The sequence below is a fragment of the Pan paniscus genome, chromosome 1, assembly GCF_029289425.2.
Source record: "Pan paniscus chromosome 1, NHGRI_mPanPan1-v2.0_pri, whole genome shotgun sequence".
Classification (NCBI taxonomy): Eukaryota; Metazoa; Chordata; class Mammalia; order Primates; family Hominidae; genus Pan; species Pan paniscus.
Window position 1 is genome coordinate 150825220 of NC_073249.2, and position 25825 is coordinate 150851044.

General features: G+C 38.0%; 1 protein-coding gene across 2 annotated transcripts in view; it reads right to left on the minus strand.

Annotated features, from left to right (window-relative positions):
- Positions 1 to 1119: 1119 nt before the first annotated feature.
- LOC129398687 (uncharacterized) overlaps positions 1120 to 25825 on the minus strand; it is a 46193-nt gene continuing 21487 nt past the window's right edge. The window contains exons 3-4 of one of the 2 annotated variants that reach the window (XM_063607247.1): positions 25555 to 25668; positions 1120 to 1371 (exon numbers count right to left, since the gene is read on the minus strand). In XM_063607247.1, coding sequence (XP_063463317.1) covers positions 1244 to 1371; positions 25555 to 25668 — 242 coding nt within the window. In that variant the 3' untranslated portion in view covers positions 1120 to 1243. The remainder of the gene's footprint in view (positions 1372 to 25554; positions 25669 to 25825) is intronic. The other variant, XM_063607246.1, reaches the window with a different exon arrangement.

Consider the following 25825-nt stretch of genomic DNA (forward strand, 5'->3'; position numbering starts at 1 on the left):
ATAGAGATGGGGTCTTGCTATGTTGCTTATGCTGGTCTTGAACTCCTGGCCTCAAGCGACTCTTCCACCGTGGTCTCCCAAAGTGCTCAGATTACAGGCATGAGCCACTAAACCCAGCCTATTTTTGGTACTCTCATCATTCCATTTTGACTCTTCTTTCTTTTACAACATCCTTTACTCATTTTCCCCTGGGGAGGTTTTTGAGTTTAAATTTAACAAGAAAATTAAATATGATAGGGTATATTTTTCCTTGAGAAAGTACAAGTTTGGCTCAAGTATTTGTCGGAATAAAATGCAAATACTCAAAGCAAATAACAAAATTTGTTAAGGGTCTGGAAGTTTACCCCGCATACAAACTAAGAAATTACTTACACATTTTTACGGCTGTTGGATGAAGCTACAAGACCCCTGGGCCAGAGATGTAGAACTATTTATTACTTACAGTTATGGGACTACTTATTACAGCAATTGCACCCATTCCCCAAGCCCCAGTTCCCACATGGTAACTTGAAGGAAACCAAGCCACTGTGGGTTTTGTTTAAAAGGAAAAAATCCTGAGCTTAGGGAACTCAAATACTTTATAATAGGCAGTAAGCATGCTGGCCTATTGCTCTTGAGGGAAATATTCTTTCCGTCTTTATGTCTCTCCCTTTTTCTCCCCCAAGGCTAGTCAATAATGCAAATATCCTTGAAAAGATAATCTATAACAAAGGCATTCTCTACCTCTTATCACAAGACATACAGAAACTTAGGAAGTCCATAGAGAATTTCTCCTACTAGTGATCACATTCCTTGTACATGCCATTATGAATTCTGACTCATGTGGTGCTCTGTACCTACTCTCAACAAATTTAGGCAAAGGATATATGAGGTGTTCAGCAGTGTTTGTTGGATAAATATGAGCCATCTCAAATAATTTTTAGTAAGTAGAGTTTGTAAAAATAATAAGTAATTATAAGTAAATATATTTGTTATTTCTCCTCCAGTCCTACACATCATATTCCATTAAAACATGCTATACTCTAAAAGTAAATATTTACTCACTGACTCCAAAATATCCTTTATTTTCTTTCCATTTTCTTCTGTTAAACACACACATACACATACACACACACACACACACACACACACACACACACACACACACACACATCCTATCTTTCTCTTGGCCAGAGAATACCTACATTATTACTAAAAGTTTAGCTATGTAGTGAATGGTTACAGATGAGTAGCTGATATTCTGTTAAATATTCAAGGTGTTCATAGACCCCAAATAAGTTTTTTTCTTGTTAATCACACTTCTCTTCTTCTTCTCCTTCTCCTTCTCCTTCTTTTTCTTCTTCAGCAAACCCAAAAATCCACCTGTTAAGTCTAGGGAAAACCAAAGAAAGTTAATATAGTGGTACCTTTTTTTTTTGGCAAAACTACTCTATTCTTTAATTATATGAAGCAGTCACACATATCTGGCTACTGCATAAATGTTAATAGTGTCTTAAGTAGACTTCTGAATTAACCATGTGTTTCAAACAAGACAGTACAAACTCAATCCATCTCAGAAAGGAATCCATAGTAGTTAAAGAAGGAATTTCACAACATTCTATAGGAATTCCCCAGCTCCAATAGTTCTAATCTTTTCAAAATCCTCCTTTACGTGAAACCCGAAATTTTTCTTGCAACTTATTAAAGCTCTTTTATTACACATAACTCTGATCTTCCCGCCTCTTTCTGGTCCCACATTCCACTTGGATTCTCCATACTCTCACCGTGGATTCCATGTATGTCTGCATGTTCAGTGTGCTGAGCCCTGAAATGTGTGTGTCTGGCATTGAGCCTCTGATGAGAGACTTTCTATTTCCCTCAATGCTAAACTTCCTCCTCTTCTCTGGCATCTCTTGTCTGCAACCAGGGAATGGGAGTGACATCACTAAACATGTAACGTGTGTTGTGCTGTGGGGTCAGCTAAAGGGTAATTTCTAGGAAGCATGCCTATTCAGAAGACAAACTAGTGTTGGCACTGAGCAGGGGCACTTACTTAGCAAAATGATGCATTTGAGATGACATTTCTGCAGAGTACATAGTGCTGGCGATCTCACGCACCAGCCATGCTAACAGTTGGCATGCTAGGGTTCTTTGGGCACCTCAAGTGGCTTCTTCATGGATGAGAAATAGCAAAATAACGAGATTTAGCTAAGGGTTCATCTTGAATGAAAGCGAATACGTGCTGTCAAATGAAATACTCTTGGCATCCTGAAAAGCTTTCTTCTAGCTCTGCACCTCAGAGTGAATGTGCCCAGATATTTTTCTTTGGGACGTTTTAAGGCTAAAACCCAGGCTGACCCTTGCAATAAGCAATATTCCTTCTCCTAATCCAAAATGGGTGTGGGGCAGGGGAAGCAGTAAGAACAATATGTTGAAGAAGAAGAAAAAGAACACAAAATAATATATCTCTAAAACCATCATCCAGTCTGTGCAAGTGATGAGACCTAAGGATAAGCTATTAAATAATTTTATCAGTTTATCCAGCTTTTCCCCCACCCCTCACTCCCCACTTTTCTTCCCTGCCCTGCATTGTTTTTCGCATGCCATTTATTTACCTGGATAGTCTTCCCTTCTTTTCAGTAATCAAAATCCAACTCATCTTTAAGTGTCTAATTCAAAAGTCACAATCCATAGGATGGCCAATACTAACAAGAAGTACTTATTCAATAAATTTATTTGAGTGCCTACTGTTTGCAAGAACCTGGACATAGAGCCCTGAAGAAAGAGATGCAGTTCCTGGCCTTAGGGCATGGCAGCATCGACTCCTCTTCCAAACTCCTACAGTCTTTACTGTACCTCTGACTCATTTGTGAGGTGGGATATACTTCTTTGTATTGTGAGCCAATTTTTCAAGAGTGACCTCTCATTTTCCCAGCCAGATGAGCGGTAACTTATGTGCAGGGAGTTGGAACCAAAGCTAAAGCAGAAACACCTCGGTTTGAATCTCAACTTTGCTATCATTATTTTACCTCTCTGCAACTCAGCATCCTTTCGGATTTCCCCAACTTTTTATTTGGAGAAATTTCAAGCCTGAAGAAAAATCGAACAATACAAAGAACACCCTATATACACGTTACAGAGATTCATCAATTTGTTTTACCTTTTTTATTTTTTTAAGAGATAGTCTGTCTATGTTGCCCAGGCTGAAGTTTAGTGACACAATTATAGTTCATGTAGCCTTGAACTCCTGGGCTCAGGAAATTCTCCCGCCTCAGCCTCCTGAGTAGGTGGGACTACAGGCTCAAACCACTGTGCCTAGCTAATTCAACATTTGTTAACATTTTGCCACATTTGCTTTTCCCCTCTGTCTCTCTTTCTCTCTCTCTCCATGTGTGTGCATACACACACACCCCTGCAACATTTGATAGTAAGTTGCAGACATTAAGACACTTCACTTTTAAAGACTTTAGCATGTCGCTTATAATATCAAGAATACTCTCTTACACAACTACACATCATTATCACATTTAAGACCATGTTTTAAAATTCCCTTTTGTACCAACAATGTTCCTGATTGTTGATTTCAGTCAGGAAGACAACAGGGATCACGTATTGCTTTTGATTTATCATTTGTCTTTCATCTCTTTTAATCTAGAATAGTTCTCCTATTTTGTCTTTCAAGACATTGACAGTGTTGAAGAGTTGTTTTTAACAGTTGTTTTGAAAAGTTGTTTTGCAGAATGTTCCTCAAATTTGATTTGCCTGATTATTTATTCATGATTCGACACAGGTTAAATATTTTTGGAAAAATACAGCTGCAGCTTTCTTATCTGGAAAAATGAAGATAATAAGAATGCAAATATACCTAGAAGTTTTGTGAGGAATGTAAGCCTAAAATAAAATTCTAAGCCCCCCCCCCGACCGACCAATTGAATACACCCCTCCTCTTAGCCAAAGGCTTTCTTAATTAACCTGAAAAACTAGTGCAGGCCATGATGGGAAGAGGGAGCTGGACATGCCTCATTATACCCTCCTCCCTTTGGGATCCAGGCATAGCTGACCAGCATTAACACCAAAACAGAGATCTTAAGACGTCTTGTAGCAATGACAGTAAATTCCAGCCTGACTTTAATATAGCATCACATGACAGATAGCAGGCCTTGAAAGAAGTCCAAGTATTTTATCCTAAAATATATTTCTTTGACATATTTTGTTTGTTTGTTCTTGAGATGGAGTCTCGCTCTGTCACCCAGGCTGCATTGCAGTGGCTCAAACTAGGCTCACTACAACCTCCACCTCCCAGGTTCAAGCGATTCTTCTGCCTCGGCCTCCTGAGTAGCTGGGACTACAGGCATGCACCACCACACCCAGCTAAATTTTGTATTTTTAGTAGAGATAGGGTTTCACCATGTTGCTCAGTCTAGAACTCCTGACCTCAGTTGATCTGCCCGCCTCAGCCTCCCAAAGTGCTGGAACTACAGGCGTGAGCCACCGTGCCCAGCCTCTTTGACATGTTTTGAAATGCCCTGCAAAGCTGTCTGTTATGGGGAAAGTCTACATTCTGTAGAGAACTCCTTTCCCTTTCCAGGTCTTTTCCTCCATCCAGGAGAGAATTACTTGAGTCTGGCATCTTTTTAAGTCTGATAAGAAACACTTACACAATCTATTCTCTCTGAAGCCTGCTACCAGGAAGCTTTATCTATATAATAAGAACCTAGGTCCACCAGGCGTGGTGGCTTACGCCTGTAATCCCAGCACTTTGGGAGGCCGAGATGGGCGGATCACAAGATCAGGAGATCAAGACCATCCCGGCTAACATGGTGAAACACGTCTCTACTAAAAATACAAAGAATTAGCGGAGCGTGGTGGTGGGCACCTGTAGTCCCAGCTACTCGGGAGGCTGAGGCAGGAGAATGGCGTGAACCCGGGAGGCGGAGCTTGCAGTGAGCCGAGATCGCGCCACTGCACTCCAGCCTGGGCGACAGAGCGAGACTCTATCTCAAACAAACAAACAAACAACAACAAAAAAAAAAACCTAGGTCTCCACAACCGCTTATCTTAACCCAGACACTCCTTTCTATGGATTCCAGATCTTTAGATGAACTCTTTTAATCAGTTGGCATTTGGAAAATCTTCGAATCAATCTATGACCTGGAGCCCACCGCCGTCTTTCGAGTTGTCCCACCTTTCTGGACTGAATCAATTTACATCTTATATGTACTGATTGATTTCTTATGTCTCCCTAAAATGTGTAAAATCAAGCTGTAGCCCAACCGCCCTGGGCACATGTCATCAGGACCTCCCGAGGCTGTGTCATGGGCATGTCCTTAGCCTTGGCAAAATAAACTTTTAAATTGATTGAGATGTGTCTCGGATACTTTTTGGTTTACAGAATTAAATGAAGTAATGTAGATAAAACAATAGGCAAATAGTAGGTCCTCACCAGATGTTGGGCTCTCTCCACACACTTTATAATTTTTCCTTAGACCAGCAATTTGGCCTCAAGGTTATTTCAACTCAATGAAATTTTCCAAAGAGGGAATAGAGATTTCCCCCGGGAAAACACTTTTTGGGCACGTACATGGCTTTGTGGATGAATGTCTTTGGTAGGCCTACTTCGAAATGCTGCCATCCTTGGATATTCTAAGAAAGATGTCAGGCCAGGCACAATTATAACTTAATTACCTCAATGATAGAAGTAGAGCTAAATAAATAAAACTGTGGTTTCAGTAAAATGAACTAGAGTTACATAGAAAATTTCTGCCTCAATTCTTACGGTTAAAAAATGTTTCTGAATCTGTTTGTCTACTTTATTTCAATATTGCAAACAAAAGTAATACTTCTTTAAAAGTTGGGGTTTTCCAGCATCATCCTTAGCAATAATAGTTTTCACTAAGCAGAACTGTAGATGGAAGCGGGCCAGGAAATTGGGCTTAATATGTACTGCTCCAGAACCACAATTAGGAATCCACTTTAAAAAAATTTATCTGGGTTATTGTCATGGCATTGCTTCTTTTTTAAACAGAAAAAATAGTACAAGAGGAAAAAATCCAATTATTTGAAGGCTCCAGTTAGTTGAGTTCCATGCAGCTCACTTCCACAGTCATTAGTCTATTGGGCTATAGCTGGGCAAACTTCAACTATGGAGAGATACTCTCTGATCATCTACCTGCAGTGTGGTGGGTCATGTCTCACAGCATGTAATCAGTAACTGCAAATTACCCATATTTCAAACAAATGGGTATTTGACAATTTAATAAAGTACTCTGTCAACATGAGAGTTAACAACATAGTCAAACCAAATAAAACATCAAACAAACACAATTATAACTAAATTATAAACTGATTAGGTTTCTAATTGTTTCCTGGGTATATTTCTTATGCTTGTGTAGGCTCCTTGTGGAGTCTGTGGGGCTGTGTCTTTTCTTTCTTTGATTTTCTCTAAAAAGCCTACTATGATACAACAAAATTATGATGTGACATGTAATCAGGCCTGATTATGACTTTTAAAGGCCTAAGCATTGAAAATTTTGTGGTGTTCCCTCCCCCAATGTATGATTTAGCATAGAAACCTTGCTAAAATTCATATAGTCATTACCGACAGGGATATGTTCTGAGAAATTCATCATTAGGTAATTTCATGATTGTGCAAACATCATAAAGTGTACTTGCACAAACATAGATGGTATAGCCCACTACACATCTAGGCTCATGATACAGCTTACTGCTCCTAGCCACAAACCCCTACAGAATGTTACTCTATCGAATACTGTAAGCAGTTGTAATACAATTGTAAGTATTTGGGTATTTAAACATAGAAAACTACAGTAAAAATATGGTATAAAGGAAAAATGATACACCTATACAGTGCAGCTCCATTATAATCTTACGGAGCCACTGTTGTATATGTGGCCTATCATTGATCAAAACATCATTATGTGGTGCCTGACTAGCAGCTATAACAAAGTCCAATAGAGTCTCATTTTTGTCTTTCATGAAAATTACTTTGATGTTTATATATCAATTTCTTGAGCAACCCTAGTTGTTTCTTTTTTCATGCTCCTATTTTATTGATACTTTTGGAATGTGTAGCTTGCCTATTGGACAATCCAGGATTGCTTATAATAAAACAACATAAAAAAGTAAGCACAACACAGGGCATTTTATATACCAGTGACCTGGGACAAATGTCAACAACAGGTTCCACCCTAGGTCACTTCTCTTAAAGGAAACGCTTCATTAAGGTATCAGTACACTATTGATTAGCCATAATAGTCAATTTGTTCTAGAAAATAAAATTTCCTGGATGATGTGAATATCATCACTAAGATATGCAGACACTAACCTCTCCTCTTAATCTTACCCAAGTCAACGAAAGTCCTAGAAATTGAAAAGTTTTAACAATTTATATCATTTTATTGTTGTATGAATTTACTTAGAGTTGAAGATGCCTAAGAAAGAAAAAAAGCAACAAAGGGTTCAGTGTTGTAAAATTTACTTCTACTGACAGAACAGTTTTTATTCCATTTTCATATTCAAAGTATCCATGTGTGTTATAGTTCCCCTCAAGCTGATATAACCCATTTACCAGCAAATTTCAAAGTTAGAGTGAACTTTTTACAGCACTCTCATTGCAACTCTTGGTTTTCAAAAGCCTGTCACTATTTGTTTTATTTTTGAAAGAAAACATTTCCTATCAAAATTCTCATGCATCATCTAAACTGTGTATCTCATTGTGGTTGTGTGCAAATACACCGAGTTTAAAAACAAATATGATTTTGAATGACACTGTGTTGCCCTAACAAAGGGAACACTGTCCATCTTCCCTGACAGCTTTCCTCTAATTAAAGAGGCCCTGATGCCCCACAGAATGCCAGACTCCTTAAACACTCCCCTCCCACCCGCTGCTTTCACTGCACAAACAGTAGAGAAAACAATTTGTAGCTTACTGGTCTCCTTCCTAGAAGAAAATTTAATAACATCCCAGAAGAGATGTAGAAGCAAAATTTCCTGATGGGACATACATTACTTCTTTTAAACTACTACTGGCTGTGGGATTTGGTTAGAAACAGGGCTTTCTTAACCACCATCTCTGAGCTGTCAGTGTGGAGTTGGCCTCATTTTTTGTTTTTAACAATGGCCTCTCATTTATTTTATCCACACTGAGAAATCATCTTTGACATTCCATGTTCAAAAATCTGCCTCTACAAAAACACAAAAGCTGAGAGATTATTTCAAGATAGAAAGGACAATGTCAACTTCTTCACTTTTGAAATCTCATCTTCAGGTGGACATTTTACACAGCAAAGATGTGTACCAAAGATGTGCTGGTACACACTAACCTGTGTCTATACTGTGGCCACATTGTTCCACATCAGAGCTTACAAGGGAAAATTTTTCTGTTTCTCTAAGTTTAATATAGGTCTCTGCTTACTGAAGCTTCTATCTAGATCACGTTGCTTGTGCACACATATCTATACACTGTTATAGAAAGAATGCAATAATACCCAACATAGCACCACCCTGTTTCTTTTTCTTTTTTATTTATATAGGTTTTTTGGGGAACAGGTGGTGTTTGGTCACATGAATGAGTTCCTTAGTGGTGATTTCTGAGATTTTGGTGCACCCAACACCCAAGCAGTGTATACTGTGCTCAGTGTGTAGTCTTTTATCCTTACCCCCTCCCACCCTTTTCTCCGAGTCCCCAAAGCCCATTGTATCATTTGTATGCCTTTGCATCCTCATGGCTTAACTCCCACTTGTGAGTGAGAACATATAATGTTTGGTTTTCCATCCTTGAGTTACTTCACTTTGAATAATGGTCTCCAGTTCCATTCCAAGTTGCTGTGAATGCCATTTTTTTTTTTATGGCTGAGTAGTATTCTATGGTGTGTGTGTGTGTGTATATATATATGTGGGTGTGTGTATTTGTGCGTGTGTGTGCATATATATATATATTTATATATATATAAAACAATTTCTTTATCCACTCATTGATTGATGGGCATTTGGGCTGGTTCCATATTTTTGCAATTGCAAATTGTGCTGCTATAGACATTCGTATGCAAGTATCTTTTTTGTATAATAACTTATTTTCCTCTGGGTAGATACCCAGTAGTGGGATTGCTGGATCAAATGGTAGTTTTACTTGTAGTTCTTTAAGGAATCCCCACACTGTTTTCCACCGTGGTTGTACTAGTTTACGTTCCCACAGCAGTCTAAAAGCATTTCCTTTTCATCACATCCCTGCCAACATCTATTATTATTTTTATTTTTTGATAATGGTTATTCTTGCAGGAATAAGGTGGTATCTCACTGACACCATCCTGTTTCTACTTTCTTTCCATTTCCTTTTAAGAACTGTTTACTCAGTTAGAGGCAAACCATAACACACTTTGAGTTAGGCAAAAGTAATAGCAATAGTAACACTCTACATTTATACTTTATAGATTCCAAAAGAGTGCATTCATATTCTGTCACTTGGCCTTCACAGCAAGCTGTGAATCATACAGCTGGTACATATCAAGGGGTAACATTACTGGGTATATACCCAAAGGATTATAAATCATTCTACTATAAAGACACATGCACACATATGTTAATTGCAGCACTATTTACAATAGCAAAGACTTGGAACCAACCCAAATGCCCATCAATATTAGACTGGATAAAGAAAATGTGGCACATATACACCGTGGAATACTATGCAGCCATAAAAAACAATGAGTTCATGTCCTTTGCAGGGACACGGATGAAGCTGGAAGCCATCATTCTCAGCAAACTAACACAGGAACAGAAAACCAAACACTGCATGTTCTTACTCATAAGTGGGAGTTGAACAACGAGAACACATGGACACAGGGAAGGGAACATCACACACTGGGGCCTGTCGCAGGGTGGGAAGCAAGGGGAGGGAGAGCATCAGGACAAATACATACATGCAGAACTTAAAACCTGGATGACGGGTTGATAGATGCAGCAAACCACCATGGCACATGTATACCTATGTAACAAACCCGCACATTCTGCACATGTATCCCAGAACTTACAGTAAAAAAAAAAAAAAAAAAAATATATATATATATATATATATATATAAAGGTGTAATACAAAATCCAATTTTCATGCTCTAAATCAAGGATCAGCAATCTTTTTTCTGTAAAAGGCCAGACAACAAATATTTTAAGCTTTGCTGGTCTCCCTTACAAAGAATCAACTCTGCCATTGTAGTGCAAAAGTAACCATAGACAGTATCTTAATGAATGAGCGTGACTGTGTTCCAATAAAACTTTATTTCTCCTAAACAGATAGTGGGCTGGATTTGGTCAGTAATTTGGACTGTAATTTGTCAACTTCTATTCTAAACTACTATGCTTTAAAAATCTGAGAAGGTAGAAATCATAAGACATTGACAGGTAAAAAATATTACTGGGCTTCAAAGGAGGGAGACATTACAGCTTGGGTTACCAAAAAAGGCTTTATAGTGGAGGAGGTGATTTAGTGGAGTTTGAAAGATAGGTTAGATCTATCTACATGTGAACACCAGAGTTTTGGGTATCTCATGCAAAGAGAATAATGAGAGTAAAATTATGGAGACAGGATATGGAGTGGGGTACATAGAGGAAGAAGAGATAGTTCAGGTTGACTGAGAAACAGATATGTAGACCAGTGAGATAAGAAAAGTGGGGATTTTGTTGGATGCGATGGCTCACACCTATAATTCCAACATTTTAGGAGGCCAAGGTGGGAGGATCACTGGAGGCCAAGAGTTCAAGACCAGATGGGCAACATAGTGAGATCCCATCTCTTATAAATAAATAAATAGATACATAAATAAGAAATTTGGGCCTTTCATTAGATAAAAATATCTGGAACTGAAAAACAAGAGTTTTATTTCATAGAAAATTGGAAACCACTACATGTTTGTGAGGAGAGGGGTGGCATAAGAGAGGGAATAGTTATATATGTTATGCTTCTTTATGATGATGAGAGACAGTTGTGCCAGAGGGGTCAAGAATTAACCTGGGCCATCATGAGTGAAGATGCATTTCTAGTCATTGCAGTAAACTAATCTGACTGGAAAGGGCCCCAGTGAAACACTTGAAAAGTTTCCCCCACTAGAGTAATGGAATGAGAAGACATGTTCCCAACTGCCTACACAATGAGTGGAAAAGGATCGACTGCAAGAATCGGAATCTCAAGGCTAGGTGGTGGATTCAAACTACTTGCTCATCACCTGTTAGTCAGGAATTCAGGCTGGGCTTCGCTGGTTGGGCTCCTTCTGCTCCACTCGGGACTGGGCTCATTCACTCCCTTGCTTTCAGCTGGTGGCTCCAATGAGCTGAGTAAGATGGAGAGGGCCAAGAAATCTTCACTTTCATGTTTAATTCATTGATATGCCATTTCCCTCTATATGTAGACAGCATGAGCTTCTCCACCACATAGTGGTCTCTAGTTAGTTATGCTTCTAACACGATGACTGGCCTCCAAAAGGGAGCTCTCCAAGTAGTGAAAGCAAAAGTTGGGAGTCTCATAAGGCCAGTCTTGGAAGTGATGCAGTGTCATTTCTGCCACATTCTGTCAATCAAAGTCAGTCACAGGCAGCTCAGAATCAGGGGAAGGGATCATAAACTCCACCTCTTGATGGAGGAGTGGCAAGATCACATTACAAAAGAGCTATTGGGAGAGGGTCTATTGTCGTGGTCTTCTCCAGAAACACAATTTACCACAGAAGTTTAACATAAAAATTAATCTAGGGCCAATGAAACCTCCAGGGACCTGGCAGAGGCAAACCCCAAACCACTTCTGTAGTTCAGGCCTCATGGGGGTCCCATGGTAAACAAACCTTGTTGAAAATGTGCTTGTGATCAAAAATTACAAACGACATAAGGAAACAGGACACAAATACAGCAGAGAGCAGAACTGGCACACCATGACCTGGAATAATGGAAGAAAATGAAAGAGATTTAGACATAAACATGATTAACATGTCCAAAGAGCTAAAGGTAGAAAATATTAAAAAACACATAGGCATGCTTGAGAAGTATGAAATTGAAATCATAGTGACAAAAAATATACTCATTGAAATAGAAATCCCAACACAGGTGACAAAGAATTAACGAAATGTAAGATAGACCTAGGGAAATTATTTTAGCACAAGTGCAGCACAAATAAAAGAGATATTAAAAACATGAAATAGCTAAGGGATATTAAGATACTAAAAGGTTAAAATAAGAGTCTAATTCATACATCTAATAGGAATTCCTAAAGGAAGGAATGGAGAGGTTGGAGAACCAATATCCAAAGAGAGTGGCTGAAAGCTTTCCACAATTAAAGAAAGAAGTCATTATATTTAGTAATAAATCATAGCAAAATTTAAGCAAAATAAATAAAAATACAAATACACAACAAGACACATCTTACTGAAAATGCACAACATCCAAAACAAGAAGTAAACAAAGCTCCGGGGAGAAGAAAATAAGACACGGTAACAATGGAACTGACTGTCTTCTCAGCAACAATAGGTAGATAATAGAATAATGTATTTTAAATGTTGAGGGAAAATAGCTATCAATCTAGAAATCTTTGAGTATGCAACTGTTGTTAATAATTAAGGCTAAATAAACCCATGTTGTAAAAAAGACAGAAACCATCCGATCAGAATTTTGTTATTTAACTTTACTGCAACATGCTTTATATACAATAAAGTATAGCCATTTTAAGAACACTGTTTGATCGCACTCTTGTAACTACCACCACAATCAAGATACAGAACATTTCTGTCACCACGAAAGGTTTCCTTTATTCCTTCCCCAGTCAATTTCCCCACCCCACCCTTGGCCCCAAGTAACCACTGATCTGCTTTCTGTCACTATAAATTAGATTTATTTTTTCAAGAGTCTTTTAAAAAATGCTTTTAGACTGCATGTAATCTTTGTGTCTGGCTTCCTTCACTCTGCTTAATGTTTTTTGAGATTCATCCATGTTATGTGTATCACTAGTTTATTCCATTGCACAGAAAAGAAAACTGACGCTTCAATATTAATTCCAGACAAAAGAAAACTTAATCAGAAAGTACTGTTAGGGCTAAAGAGGGGCTGTATATAAGAAAATTACACCAAGAGAGTAAAATAAGCATGAATGCACATGTTTCTGACACTAAAATGACAAAGCATTTAAAGTAAATCTGATAAAATTACAAAGACAGTCCAAGTGCAGTGGCTCATGCCTATCATCCCAGCACTTTGGGAGGTCGAGGCAAGAGGATTGCTTGAGCCCTGGAGTTTGAGACCAGCCTGGGAAACATAGTGAGACCCTGTCTCTACAAGAAATTTTTTAAAAATTAGCCAGGCATGGTGGTGCATGCCTGAGTACCAGGTACTTGGGAGGCTGAGATGGGAGGATGCTTGAGCCCAGGAGGCTGAAGCTGCAGTGAGCTACGATAGCCACTACACTCCAGTCTGGGTGACAGAGTGAGATATTGTCTCAAAAAAATAAAAAAAGAAGATAGGAAATTTAAAATAAGAATGGAGGCTTCCCTGATAAAGTCATCAGTTAGTTGACTCTTACACTGTTATATGCTTAATCATGCTAGCAAATCAAAGCATAATCATACTGGCTCCACTTGAAACAATATTAGTGGAAAGGGTATTGATATGAAGGAGTTAACACTATTTGTCATTTTCTAGGCCGTTGGTAACCATGCTTTTGCGGAAGATTTAAAAACAGTGGGTTGCTTTCCCTTTACCATAAAATAAAGACCAAAATGACCAAAAAAAAAAAAAAAAAAAAAAAACAGACAGCATTAACTGAGCATTTGTCGGGCAATATGTTAAACACTGTACCTGCATTCTCTCTTCACTTCTTGCATCAAGTTTCTCCTCAGTTTCTTGGAAGGAAAACTGAGGCTCACAAGGGGTGGCTACTGAAAAGCAACACCAGGACTTCAACCTGTGTCTAACTCTAGAATCAACTTCTAATCCTACTAGACCATACATATTATGTCAACCCAACAACAGCAGTTTACAAATTTCCACCATTAACTTCCCCTTCTGACAGCAGAACACATTCCTGACCTGAATCCCTACTAAGCCACTGGCCAGTTCATTCTTATTCAAACTGTGGAGCAAACACTCAGCTGGATTATTTCTCACGTAAAACATTCCATCTGCAGAGAAGCAAGACTGGCTTATGTTTTTAAAAACAGTCTGCCTGGGGCGGGCTGTGTGATGGAAGTGAGAGGCAGCGGGATACCCTGGCCGTGGCTGACAATGAAATGCTGGAGAACAGAACTAGGGAATGAGGTGCAGACACAGCACATCAAAGCCACAGTGAGTGGCCTGGAAACAGGCAGCTCAGCATCACCCAGCTCCTGCTGCTGCCAGAGGAAGGATGCTGCAACAGTCATCACTTAACCACTCTCTGACTGCTAACAACCACAATAACTAATGCCTTGCACTGAATTTTCATGGACCCTTGTTTCCTGTGACCTCAATCTTACCTTATCCCCTAGATCATCTTCCAAAAACAAGGTATATATTTTTTAAAGGAAGACACACTGGAGTTCTCATATGGACTTCAGAAAGCTGTAAAAACTAGACCCTGAATGAATCTACATGTTTGTATGTTACCTCACCTAATCATAGGTTTATGAAATCAGACCTTTCCATAACCTGAATTATGTCTTACACAAAAGAATAGAAAAGAATAACTCATTGCTATTCTGCAGCCAGCTTGTAATTTTCTGCAGAAAGATTATGAGAAGATATAACATTGTAGGGACTTACATAAAACACAAACCTAAAAGATAAACATTACCTTAGCTTTTGCCAAACACTGTGTATATTGGTCAGCTAGTATGAGGCCTGGCATGTGGTTGGTGCTAAATACATGTTTTGTGATAACAATGAGTAATTATGACACTTTAGAAGGCTTGAAGCAAAACTCTCTGTTGAATTAAGTGAAATGAGTGCTATACTGTGTTTAGATGAGCAAAATAAAGGGACAAATGAGCAATTGTTAAATGAATTTAATCAACCTGGATCATAAACTACCTAGGTTCAAATTCCCATTCTTCTGTTGGACCTTGGGCATGTTAACTGTACTTGTCTGTGCCTTACTCTGCTCTGTAAAATGAGAATTATAAGGCTATCTGCTGGGGTTGTCGTGAGGATTACATTAAATGACACATGTAGGCATGGGTTATGGTGCCGAGCATGCAGCGAGCACTTGGCAAATGTTGGCTCATGACTTTATTATTATTTCTCTAGGCCACTTTTTCAGTTGTTTTAACTTTATGAATAAAATGTAACCATAGCAACTTCAAATAAACTTTTTTTTTTTTAATAAGAGACCTCTAAACACTTAAAACCCCAAAGCTGACTTTCTTCCCGTGGTTAATGTGATGGTTAGTGTGGCCCAGTGTTTCACCAAATATTAACTTTTATTCTTCCCTCTCCTCACCCAAGACACTTGTCCTTAATGAAAACAGAAAATTGCTTTCCTAATTAACATTTTCAGAAATATGGCCTGATTATGCACCATTTTTAGTCAAAATAAATAGATATGTCAGAAATGTTCTCATAGGCAGTGGGCTAAAAGCAGCTTTGATTTCAGTGTCAGAAGGACTAGACAGTAGGTTTTTGAGGGAAAGATTTGTTGGTCCACAATTGCTGTAGCTTAGGTGTTTGGCACAAAGCCTGGCATATGCTAAGCACCCAATAAGAGAATATGTAAACTTCTAGTTGATTCCTCTCTGTCATAGCAAGTGGCTCTCTATGACATCATCCTCCAAAGATCATGTGGTGTCATGAAAAGAACCTAAATCAAACACACCTGGCTTTAAATCTCCAAACTTTTACTAGATCTATGGTCTTCAGCAAGATAATCTTTCTAAACTAAGCCACAGTTTTCCATCTGTAGATGGGACAACCTTATAGGATTTCAGTAAGAGTTAGTGATAACAATGGTAGCTTGATAGGGATAGCATTGAATCAGTAAGTTACTTTGGGCACTGACTTCCTTCAAAGAATTAGAAAAAACTACTTTAAACTTCATATGGTACCAAAAAAGAGCCTGTACAGCCAAGACAATCCTAACCAAAAAGAACAAAGCTGGAGGCATTATGCTACCTGACTTCAAACCATACTACAAGGCTATAGTAACCAAAACAGCTATATAGACCGATGGAACAGAATAGAGGCCTCAGAAATAACACCACACATCTACAACCATCTGATCTTTGACAAACCTGACAAAAACAAGCAATGGGTACAGGATTCCCTATTTAATAAATAGTATTGGGAAAACTGGCTAGCCATATGCAGAAAACTGAAGCCGGACCCCTTCCTTATACCTTATACAAAAATTAACTCAAGATGGATTAAAGACTTAAACATAAGACCTAAAACCTAAGAACCCTAAATAAAACCTAAGCAATACCATTCAGGACATGCACAAAGACTTCAGGACTAAAACACCAAAAGCAATGGCAACAAAAGCCAAAATTCACAAATGGGATCTAATTAAACTAAAGAGCTCCTGCACAGCAAAAGAAACTATCATCAGAGTGAACAGGCAACCTACAGAATGGGAGAAAATTTTTGCAATCTATCCATCTGACAAAGGGATAATATCCAGAATCTACAAATAATTTAAACAAGTTTACAAGAAAAAAAAAAACCCAACAACCCCATCAAAATGTGGGCAAAGGACATGAACAGAAACTTCTCAAAAGAAGACATTTATGCAGGCAACAAACATATGAAAAAAAACTCATCATCACTGGTCATTAGAGAAATGCAAATCAAAACCACAATGAGATACCATCTCACGCCAGTTAGAACGGCAATCATTGAAAAGTCAGGAAACAACAGGTGCTGGAGAGGATGTGGAGAAATAGAAGCACTTTTACACTGTTGGTGGGAGTGTAAATTAGTTCAACCATTGTAGAAGTATGACAATTCCTCAAGAATCTAGAACCAGAAATACCATTTGACCCAGCAATCCCATTACTGGATATATAACCAAAGGATTATAAATCATGCTGCTATAAAGACACATGCACACATATGTTTATTGCAGCACTGCTCACAATAGCTAAGACTTGGAACCAACCCAAATGCCCATCAATGATAGACTGGATTAAGAAAATGTGGCACATATACACCATGGAATACTATGCAGCCATTAAAAAGGATGAGTTCATGTCCTTTGGAGGGACATGGATGAAGCTGGAAACCATCATTCTCAGCAAACTAACACAGAAACAGAAAACCAAACACCGCATATTCTCACTTATAAGTGGGAGTTGAACAATGAGAACACATGGACACAGGGAGAGGAACATCACACACCAGGGTCTGTCGGTGGGTGGGGGGCTTGCGGGGAGGGATAGAATTAGGAGAAATACCTAATGTAGATGATGGGTTGATGGGTGCAGCCAACCACCATGGCACGTGTATACCTATGTAATAAACCTGCACGTTCTGCACATGTATCCTGGAACTTAAAGTATAATTTAAAAATTTTTTTTAAAAAACCACACATACAATAAAAAAAATAGTGATAACTAATGTAAATACTTCTTGGACATAATAGTGCACAATAAATGGTATCATTCTTAAATTAACTTCCTGAAGATTTTATCATCCACGGATTCATCTACATTTTAGTTGAGTCTATTTAAATCATGCTTCATCGTTCTCACATTTTTCTATCTCATGTGTTAATGCAGAATGGTGTAGGGTAATGAGCTTACATTCTGGAAACCCACAGATCTGGGTTCAGAGCCATCTCTGACACATAGGGAGAATAGGGAGAGAGTTCGCTCCAAGGGAGGCAAAGACAGAAAAAAAAGACCCTGACCTATCGTTTACTAACTCAGCGACCTTGAGCAACCAAGGATTTAACTTCCTAAGCCTTGATTTCTTAAATGGAAATGATAGTTTAACCTTAACCCATAGGGTTGCTGTAAGGATTAAATAAAGGCTCATTAGGGCTTTGTTTTATCTTCACATCTCAGAGAGAACCAAGTGCAGTGAACACCTAAGGTAATCAAAAATGGGGGATGAAGAAATCATTGAATGAATAAATGAATGAGAAGGAAGAAAAGGCGGGGGAGGGGGGAGGGAGGGAAGAAGGAAGGAAAGAGCATGCCCCACAGATATTTCAGGACATAAGTACCTTACTTTGAGCTTTTTCTTTCAAAACGTAGGGTAGTAAAATCCTGAGGGCAAATCCTGAAAGAACTCATTTGTAAAAATTAGCACTTCCTATAAGCCTGTCATATCATCCTTACCAGACCTCATTAAGCATCTAGAATACCTTGGAAAAGCACCAAATTCCAAATCATAAAAAAACAGGAGAAAACATTCCCAAGGCAAAAGGATTCTTTTCTATCTTCCCAAGCATCTGTTCCTTCATACTGAAAGATTTAATGCAAAACATATTTCATGTAATTCAAATAATTAACAGAAACAAATACTAAACAAGTAACAGCAGCAAATAATAAATCTCTTCTGATTTCATTACTATTGTTCTAAGCTTTCAATAAGATATAAACATTCTAGTACCCAAATTGCCAGCAAAATTATGAATGTATTACCAGTTTTATTAGAAAGAATTATTTGGAAGGAAGAACAATTTGTTTTTTTTTTAATCATTGAAGAGCAAAAGAAGCACTTCGAACTGTGTATTTTTTAATAAAAAGAGCAAAAAAAGGAGTTTTGAAATCAATTAAACCTTTTTTGTGGTAGAAAGGGAACAGCCAAAATGCATTGAAAATAGTCTATTTTGAGCAGTCATAGTTTTCTTTTTTCTTAAACATATCAGACATAGATTTCACAGCTCATAATTAATTCCCAGTGCCCACATCACCATTAATTTTTAATGAAAGCAGAGCTGCTGTGAGTGCTACTGCTATTTCACTAAGATTAGCAGGAGGTTGCTTCCAGGATGAGAAACCATTATTGGTTCTGCATAACAGAGACTGATGTCTACAAGGATAGCCAGATGCACTCCGCAATCCCAGCTAATTACCCACAGGTGATGGGGACCAAGCTCTGTGTCTTGACACACACACACCCATAAAAACACACACACACAAACACATACACACAAATCTAGTTTCACAGATAATTACACATTACACAGGTTAGGGATTTGGGGTTTTATATTCTTGGCAGTGTTAGACTCAGAATGTATATATTGTTAAAAAGCATTTCCTCTACATGTATAAAGGGAATTTTCCACAATCAATTTACCATCCTTATGTTCATAAATGTATGTGTACAGGCGCTCCCCTAGAGAGCACAGTAACCTTGCACCAGGGAGTAAATATGATACAAGTTCACGGAACTTTTCTGACATAAAAATCACCAGACGAGGAAATTATTTCAATGTAGGTTTAAGAAGGCCCCAGGCAAACTATTCTCAAATCCAACATCAAACAACACAAGGCAAAACCAGAAGACTAATACTCAATTTCAGATCAGCTAAGTGTTCTAAGTAAAAACAAGTACTATCAACTAAACAGAAACCCTGCTGCAAGGCAATTAGGTTTAATACCTTTGCATAAAAGGCTTAACTTGGTCATTTAGATTTAAACAACTATATAAAGTTCAAATTAATTTCTCTTTGGAAAAGTAATGTCATGTTTATTAAAACCCAACAAAATGTCTAATAAGAGAAGATTAAATCTGGCAAACAGAATAAATCTGGCAAACAGAATATAAATGAAAGCCAAACTGTTTTAACATACATGATGAGATATATACACACATGCATACACACAGATGTATCTTAAAGATATTCACAAGTATATGTAAAATATATATATATGCTCATTAGAGATTTTTCAAAATAGAAGTATTAGTGATAATTTTAATTTTTATGTATTATTCTCTTTATTTTCCAAATTCTTAAAATGAACCTATATTGTCTTTACAGTAAGAAAAAAAAATCTGGGATCTCCTAGAAGAGGAAAAAGGCTGATGTTGGGAAGGTGGCATGCATGCAGAATCACCAAGGGAGGAACCAGCCTGGGGACAAAGCAGACAGAGAAAAGTACATGTACTTTTTGAGGGAGGAAAGTATGGCAAAAAATAAGAAGAAGAAGAAGAAAAAAGAATAAGAGCCACTGGATCAAGCTGACCCTGAAAGTTACCCAAACTTGAATTTCCAGCTATGTCAATAAATTTCTTATTGTTTAAGCTCATCTGGGTTAGGTTTTCTGTTGATTACAGCCCAAAGCTCCCCAATAGGTGCACTGGCAGAAGGAGATCTCAAACCTACCTCAGTCTGAACCACATCTGGCTAACTCTGCAGCCTGCATCTCAACCACTATGCCACACTATGTCCCCAGAATCTACATAAGCAGTGAGTTCGTGGCCAACTAATTTGACTGGCCCTTCCTCCAAGATGCATAATTTCCAGCTCCCCAATCAATTCCCCGCTTCTAGTTATACCACAGAATGAAGACCAGTCAGTCTTCTGAGGGTGTGGACATGTGGTGCCTCTTCCCTCAGATCAGAATCTTGCTCCAGTCTCCTTCCCTGGCTTGTCTTCTCTACTGCCTCACTCTTCTCATTGCTTTCCTCATGTTTCCTGGTATCACCTATCCCAAGTCGGGTTTGAGAAACCGAAAATAAAACAGACAGGTAGTGTTAAGAATAATCAAGAAAAATGAAACAGAAAGATATGGTGAGAAGGAAGACAGTAACCCATTTTTGTATGTCACTGGGAAAAATTTAAGAAAGTCTTTATGTCAGTAGGCTACGGTGAAGAAAAAAAACGATGTGGATCCTATTTTATTTTATTCAATTAATTCAGCCAGTATACACTGAACACTTTTTAAAGCTCTGGGAATATAATGGTGAGTAAAACAGGATAGTCTGCCTTTTTGGAGTTTGCAGTCTGTCTGGAAAACAGACATTGATCAATTGATTACACAAATAAATATAAATACAACTGCCTTAAATGCCATGAAGGAGAGATGTGTGGTGAAGAGTTATTGCAAGATGACAATGGGACAATGGGTCAAAGTAACAGAAGATTATATATATATAAAATATAAAAATTAGTTAAAATAAATATATAAATTATATTAATGAAAATAATTAAAATAAATATTAATTAATTACAAATAAATATATATATACACACACACATATGTATATATATAAATTGAATCACATAATTGGAGAAGCTGCGAAGTAGAGACCCAGGAAAGCCAGTGGTGTAAACTCTGGTTTGAATCCAAAGGCCTGAGAACCAGGAACTCTGATGGTATAAGTCCCAGTGTAAGGAAGGAAGAAGACAGATGTCTTAGCCTAGGCAGCCAGATGCTGAGAGTAAAGTGAAACTTCCTCTACCTTTTTGTTCTATTTGAGTCCTCAGCAGGTCGGATAATGCCCTCTCACACGGGGAGAACCATCTACTTTACTCAGTCTACCGATGCAAATCCTAACCTCTTCTAGAATCACTCTCATAGACACACTTACAAACAATTTTTAATCAGATATCTGGGCATCTTCTGAGCCAGTCACATTGACGCATAAAAAAAGCCACGACAATTACCTTGCAAAGGGAAGAGTATCTGAGCAGTATAACCCTGCCTGCTAGAGTACAGTGTAGTATATTCGACATGGATTAAAAGAAAAACAATTATAATAAACTAACCAGAGACTCTATTTAGACTCACATGTTTGTCTGGCTCTCTTACATAAGTATCAAGGAGCTTCCCTCTTTATATGGTTAGAAAAACACCACAGTGAGTAGTGAACCTAGAATCTTCTACGTCAAAAGTGAGACTGTCATTCTCACACAGCTGAGAAAATTTTCAGTACCAGTGTGTCTCCCATCAGGGATAAAACTGAGAGTCTTATTTTGTTTTATTGTAAACATCTTATAAAATTTCACACAAACAATAAAACTATAAAAATAATAGAGTGAAGATTCATGCATTTGCTATTCAATTTAAAGAATAAAATATTTCAATATAATTTAAAGTGTAAAATACCCATTTGCTTTTCCCTCTGATCACATTCCCTTTCCTAATGCTCAGAGGTAGCAAGTATTCTAAATGCAGTGATTATCACCATCATGAGTTTCTTTATACTTACTATAAATGTAATATCCCTAAAGAATAGTCTCACTTTACATGGTATTATTTTTTATACTAATATGAACATATTGTATATATTCTTCTATGTCTTACTTTTTCTGTTTATTGTTATACATGTGCAGTTCATTGATGTAAATGTAGGTACATCCTGTCTGTTAATTTTCACTGCTACATAATATTCAATTGTATTCATTCATTGTCTTGCTAATGAAAATTTAGCATGTTTCAACTTGAATCAGTCTACCCACAAACATAGTATGTTTCTCCTCTTAAAATAACTGTATATTAATTTTGTCTTTAAACTTGCCTCAAAACCATTCTGTTCATTTCTGCATGATGTTACAGAATCTGCACTCCACTGGTGTGTCAAAAGTCTAGTTCTGAGATTCTGTATACTTCTGTGTCACTTATGGGCGGCTATTTTGTCCGAGTATAATGGGAATGGATCTGAGAAGTACATCTCTATAGTGATTTTCTCTATGAATTATTTTTTTTTCTTTGCTACCACTGAAATTACAATAGCATACATGCTTGATTACTCCATAGACTCAGGAGAGAGGAAATGCTAGAAGCCTTTGTTCTTATATGGATATAAAGACACGTCAGAAAAGGCTATCATTATTCAAATTCATATGTCTTTCTTCTAAAAGTACTTTAAAACTATATAATTGAATTTATCCTGAAAGTACTTCTGGGAAATAGAGGCACTTTCAGCCCAATTTAATAAGTGACACTGAAGTTTGTTGGATCACCCCAAATCACACAGACTAGCTTTGATTCTTGCTCTAAAATGGCATATCTTCAGCTGAGCTGTCTCATACAGCTTTCATTTTTGATAGAATAGTTAAAGCCCACATTATTGTAAGTTGTGGCACTAGGAAAGCTATTTCAGCAACTGAATCGACCAAGGCTCCAAATCCCCAAGGACAGCTTTATCAGTTATGGTCCATTTGTCTGGCAATAAAAGAAACCCAATGGTGTTAACAATAGGGAAATTTATTATCTCACAAAGAAAGAAGTCTAGAAGTAGTTAGTTGATTCAGTGGCTTATCATGGTCATTGAAGAGCCAGATTCTTTTTTACTCTGCTCTCCCTTCCTTATATCAGCATTAACCTCAGGCTGGTAGCAACATAGCTGCAGCAGTTCCAGGCATCACATGCAAATACAACAACATTCAGAGGAATAAGGGAAATATATCTTTATAATCCTCTCTCAGAAATGGTCCTTGGAACTCCTCTTCTGCCCCCACCCAGCAAACTTTGCCTCTAGTTTCACTGGCCAGAGCTGTGCCCCATGACTATCACTGAACTAAACATGAGCAAGGGGATGAGATTGTCATGTTTCTGCCAATCAGGCCCACACCTAGAGGTGGGATTGGGGTCAGCTTCCCCTGTGATGCATTACTATGTGGGACAGGAGGAGATATCTAAACAAAATCAAGGTTCTGGTAGAAACAAAGAAGAAAGGATACAGGTAGGCAACCAAGAGTCCATCAGCATCAATTCTCTTCAAACCCCAGGGTATATACTAAGGATATAGGCTTTATCTCTAAGATTTCAGAGACAAAGAGGTGAATTCCAGTTGTTTTAGCCCCATAACAGATTTTTACAAACTCCAGATCCAACCCCCAAAAAACAACCCTACTTCAATCCCCCAAAACCTGTAGATGTGCAATCTCAATTACCAAAGTGGATTATCAGTATTTGGTTATTCATAGGCCAAAATAAAGACCTTTGACCTGAGTATTCGAGTTAATTAACACTAAGGATGAACATTTTGTGTTGTCTAGCTATAATGTGGTTTGAGGACTTAAGCCCATTGCTTCTAATGTAAAATGACAGACTAATATTCGACATTCACTTGAAGAACTCTCTAATGTTCAATGTAAATTTTAAAGTATATGGAATTAAGTCAAATAACTGGAAATACTTCCTTTCATCCCCCCCCCTTTTTTTTCTTTTATTTGAGACAAATAAAAGACAAAGTCTCACTCTGTCACCCAGGCTGGAGTGCAATGGTACAATCTTGGCTCACTGCAACCTCTGCCTCCCAGATTCAAGTGATTCTCCTGCCTCAGTCTCCCCAGTAGCTGGGATTACAGGCGTGTGCCACTACACCTGGCTAATTTTTGTATTTTTAGTAGAGACGGGGTTTCACCATGTTGCAGGCTGGTCTTGAACTCCTGACCTCAAGTGATCCGACCATCTCGGCCTCTCAAAGTGCTGGGATTACAGGCATGAGCCACTGTGCCTGGCTATTTTCCTTCCTTTCCATTCCCCAAGAATGAACTGGCCAAATTAAAAAAATAAATAAAGCAGACTTCAAGTAGGTACTTCAGATTAACTTTGAACATCAGCTATCTTTTTTGAGTGACAGCTAGGTATGTGCCAAATGCTATAGATAGACACATCCAGACAGCCTGAAGGAAACTTGCCTGATCCAACAGTTTGCATATACATCTCTTTTCACATTCAAATGTTCTTAAAAATAAATGGATTTTAAAATGATGCCAATATACCTGAAAATACCAGTTAATTTTAGACAGAAATTTAAAAGACTGCCTCAATTTGATTGAGGCAAGTGTCAAAAATAAGAAAACACCCAGAAAATCTAGTAGTGAGGATCTGGGCAGATACACTGTAAAATCATCTCAATTGTTTCTAGTGCCAGATTTAGATGCCTGCTAACAACTCAGGTCTTTATAAGGAGTCTCCAAAACTGCAAAAGTTTCCAATAAAAGGAAACTTCTGATGCCCATGTGAGTTTTCCATCAATTTCTTCTATGCTGTGATAAGCTTCTGCAAGGCTCAGTTATAGGCACTGTTCTATTACACCCTTTCCCAAGTCTCAGGAGTTTTTCAAAATTTATTTGAAAATACACATGGTCTTCTCACTCTGCTTTAGCATCAGCTCCAAGACAGTTCTGCTTTCATCCTTAAAGAACTTCAACGTGTATTTCTTTCAAATAAAGGCTTGCTGTCTTTAAGAATTCCAAAGTGTTTTTGATGTAAATAGGACGAAATGTCTTTGGACATCAAGTAATGAAACCTGTAGATTTTATCAATGTCCATGGCAATTGGCTGTTTAAAAGCTGTTACCTTGTTTACTTCTGAACAAATTAGAAAAGAGACGCCTGGATGGGGAACCCAGGTGAAATTACTAGATTAGGTTCCAATGCATTAAGAGAGACTTTCCATGACTTCAGAGCCTGGAATATGATTTTAAGCCATTTTACTGGATAATTCCTATGATTCATTTTGCATTCAACCACTGTGTCTGCTTTTTATTTCTCCAGCACACATCTTCCCAAAACTAAATCCTATGTCTTCAATAGCAGACAGTGGTAAGAGAAACATACACCATGTGGCCTTCATGTGAGTCACCTGTGTGACAGGTCATTAAGGCATTTAGGGAGATGAGTGGCAAATCAGGAGTCAAAGAAAGAGGTTACCTGGTATCTGGAAGCGCTTCTCGCTCTTCCACTTCCTCAGCTTCAATTCATTCTCTTCTTTTCTTTTACCTTTTCCTCTGCCTTTTCTTCTTCTTTTTCTCCCCTTTTCTGTCTCTGAAACATGGAAAAACACTTTTGAAAAGCATGTTACTCAGTTAAAAGAACAGATAATACATGGATCAGTTTCAGGGTTTGCAGTCTGCTCTCTCCCTCACCTCCCACGTGTACATTCCCCATCTACTAAAAACCAAAAGCCAAAACAAATAAACAC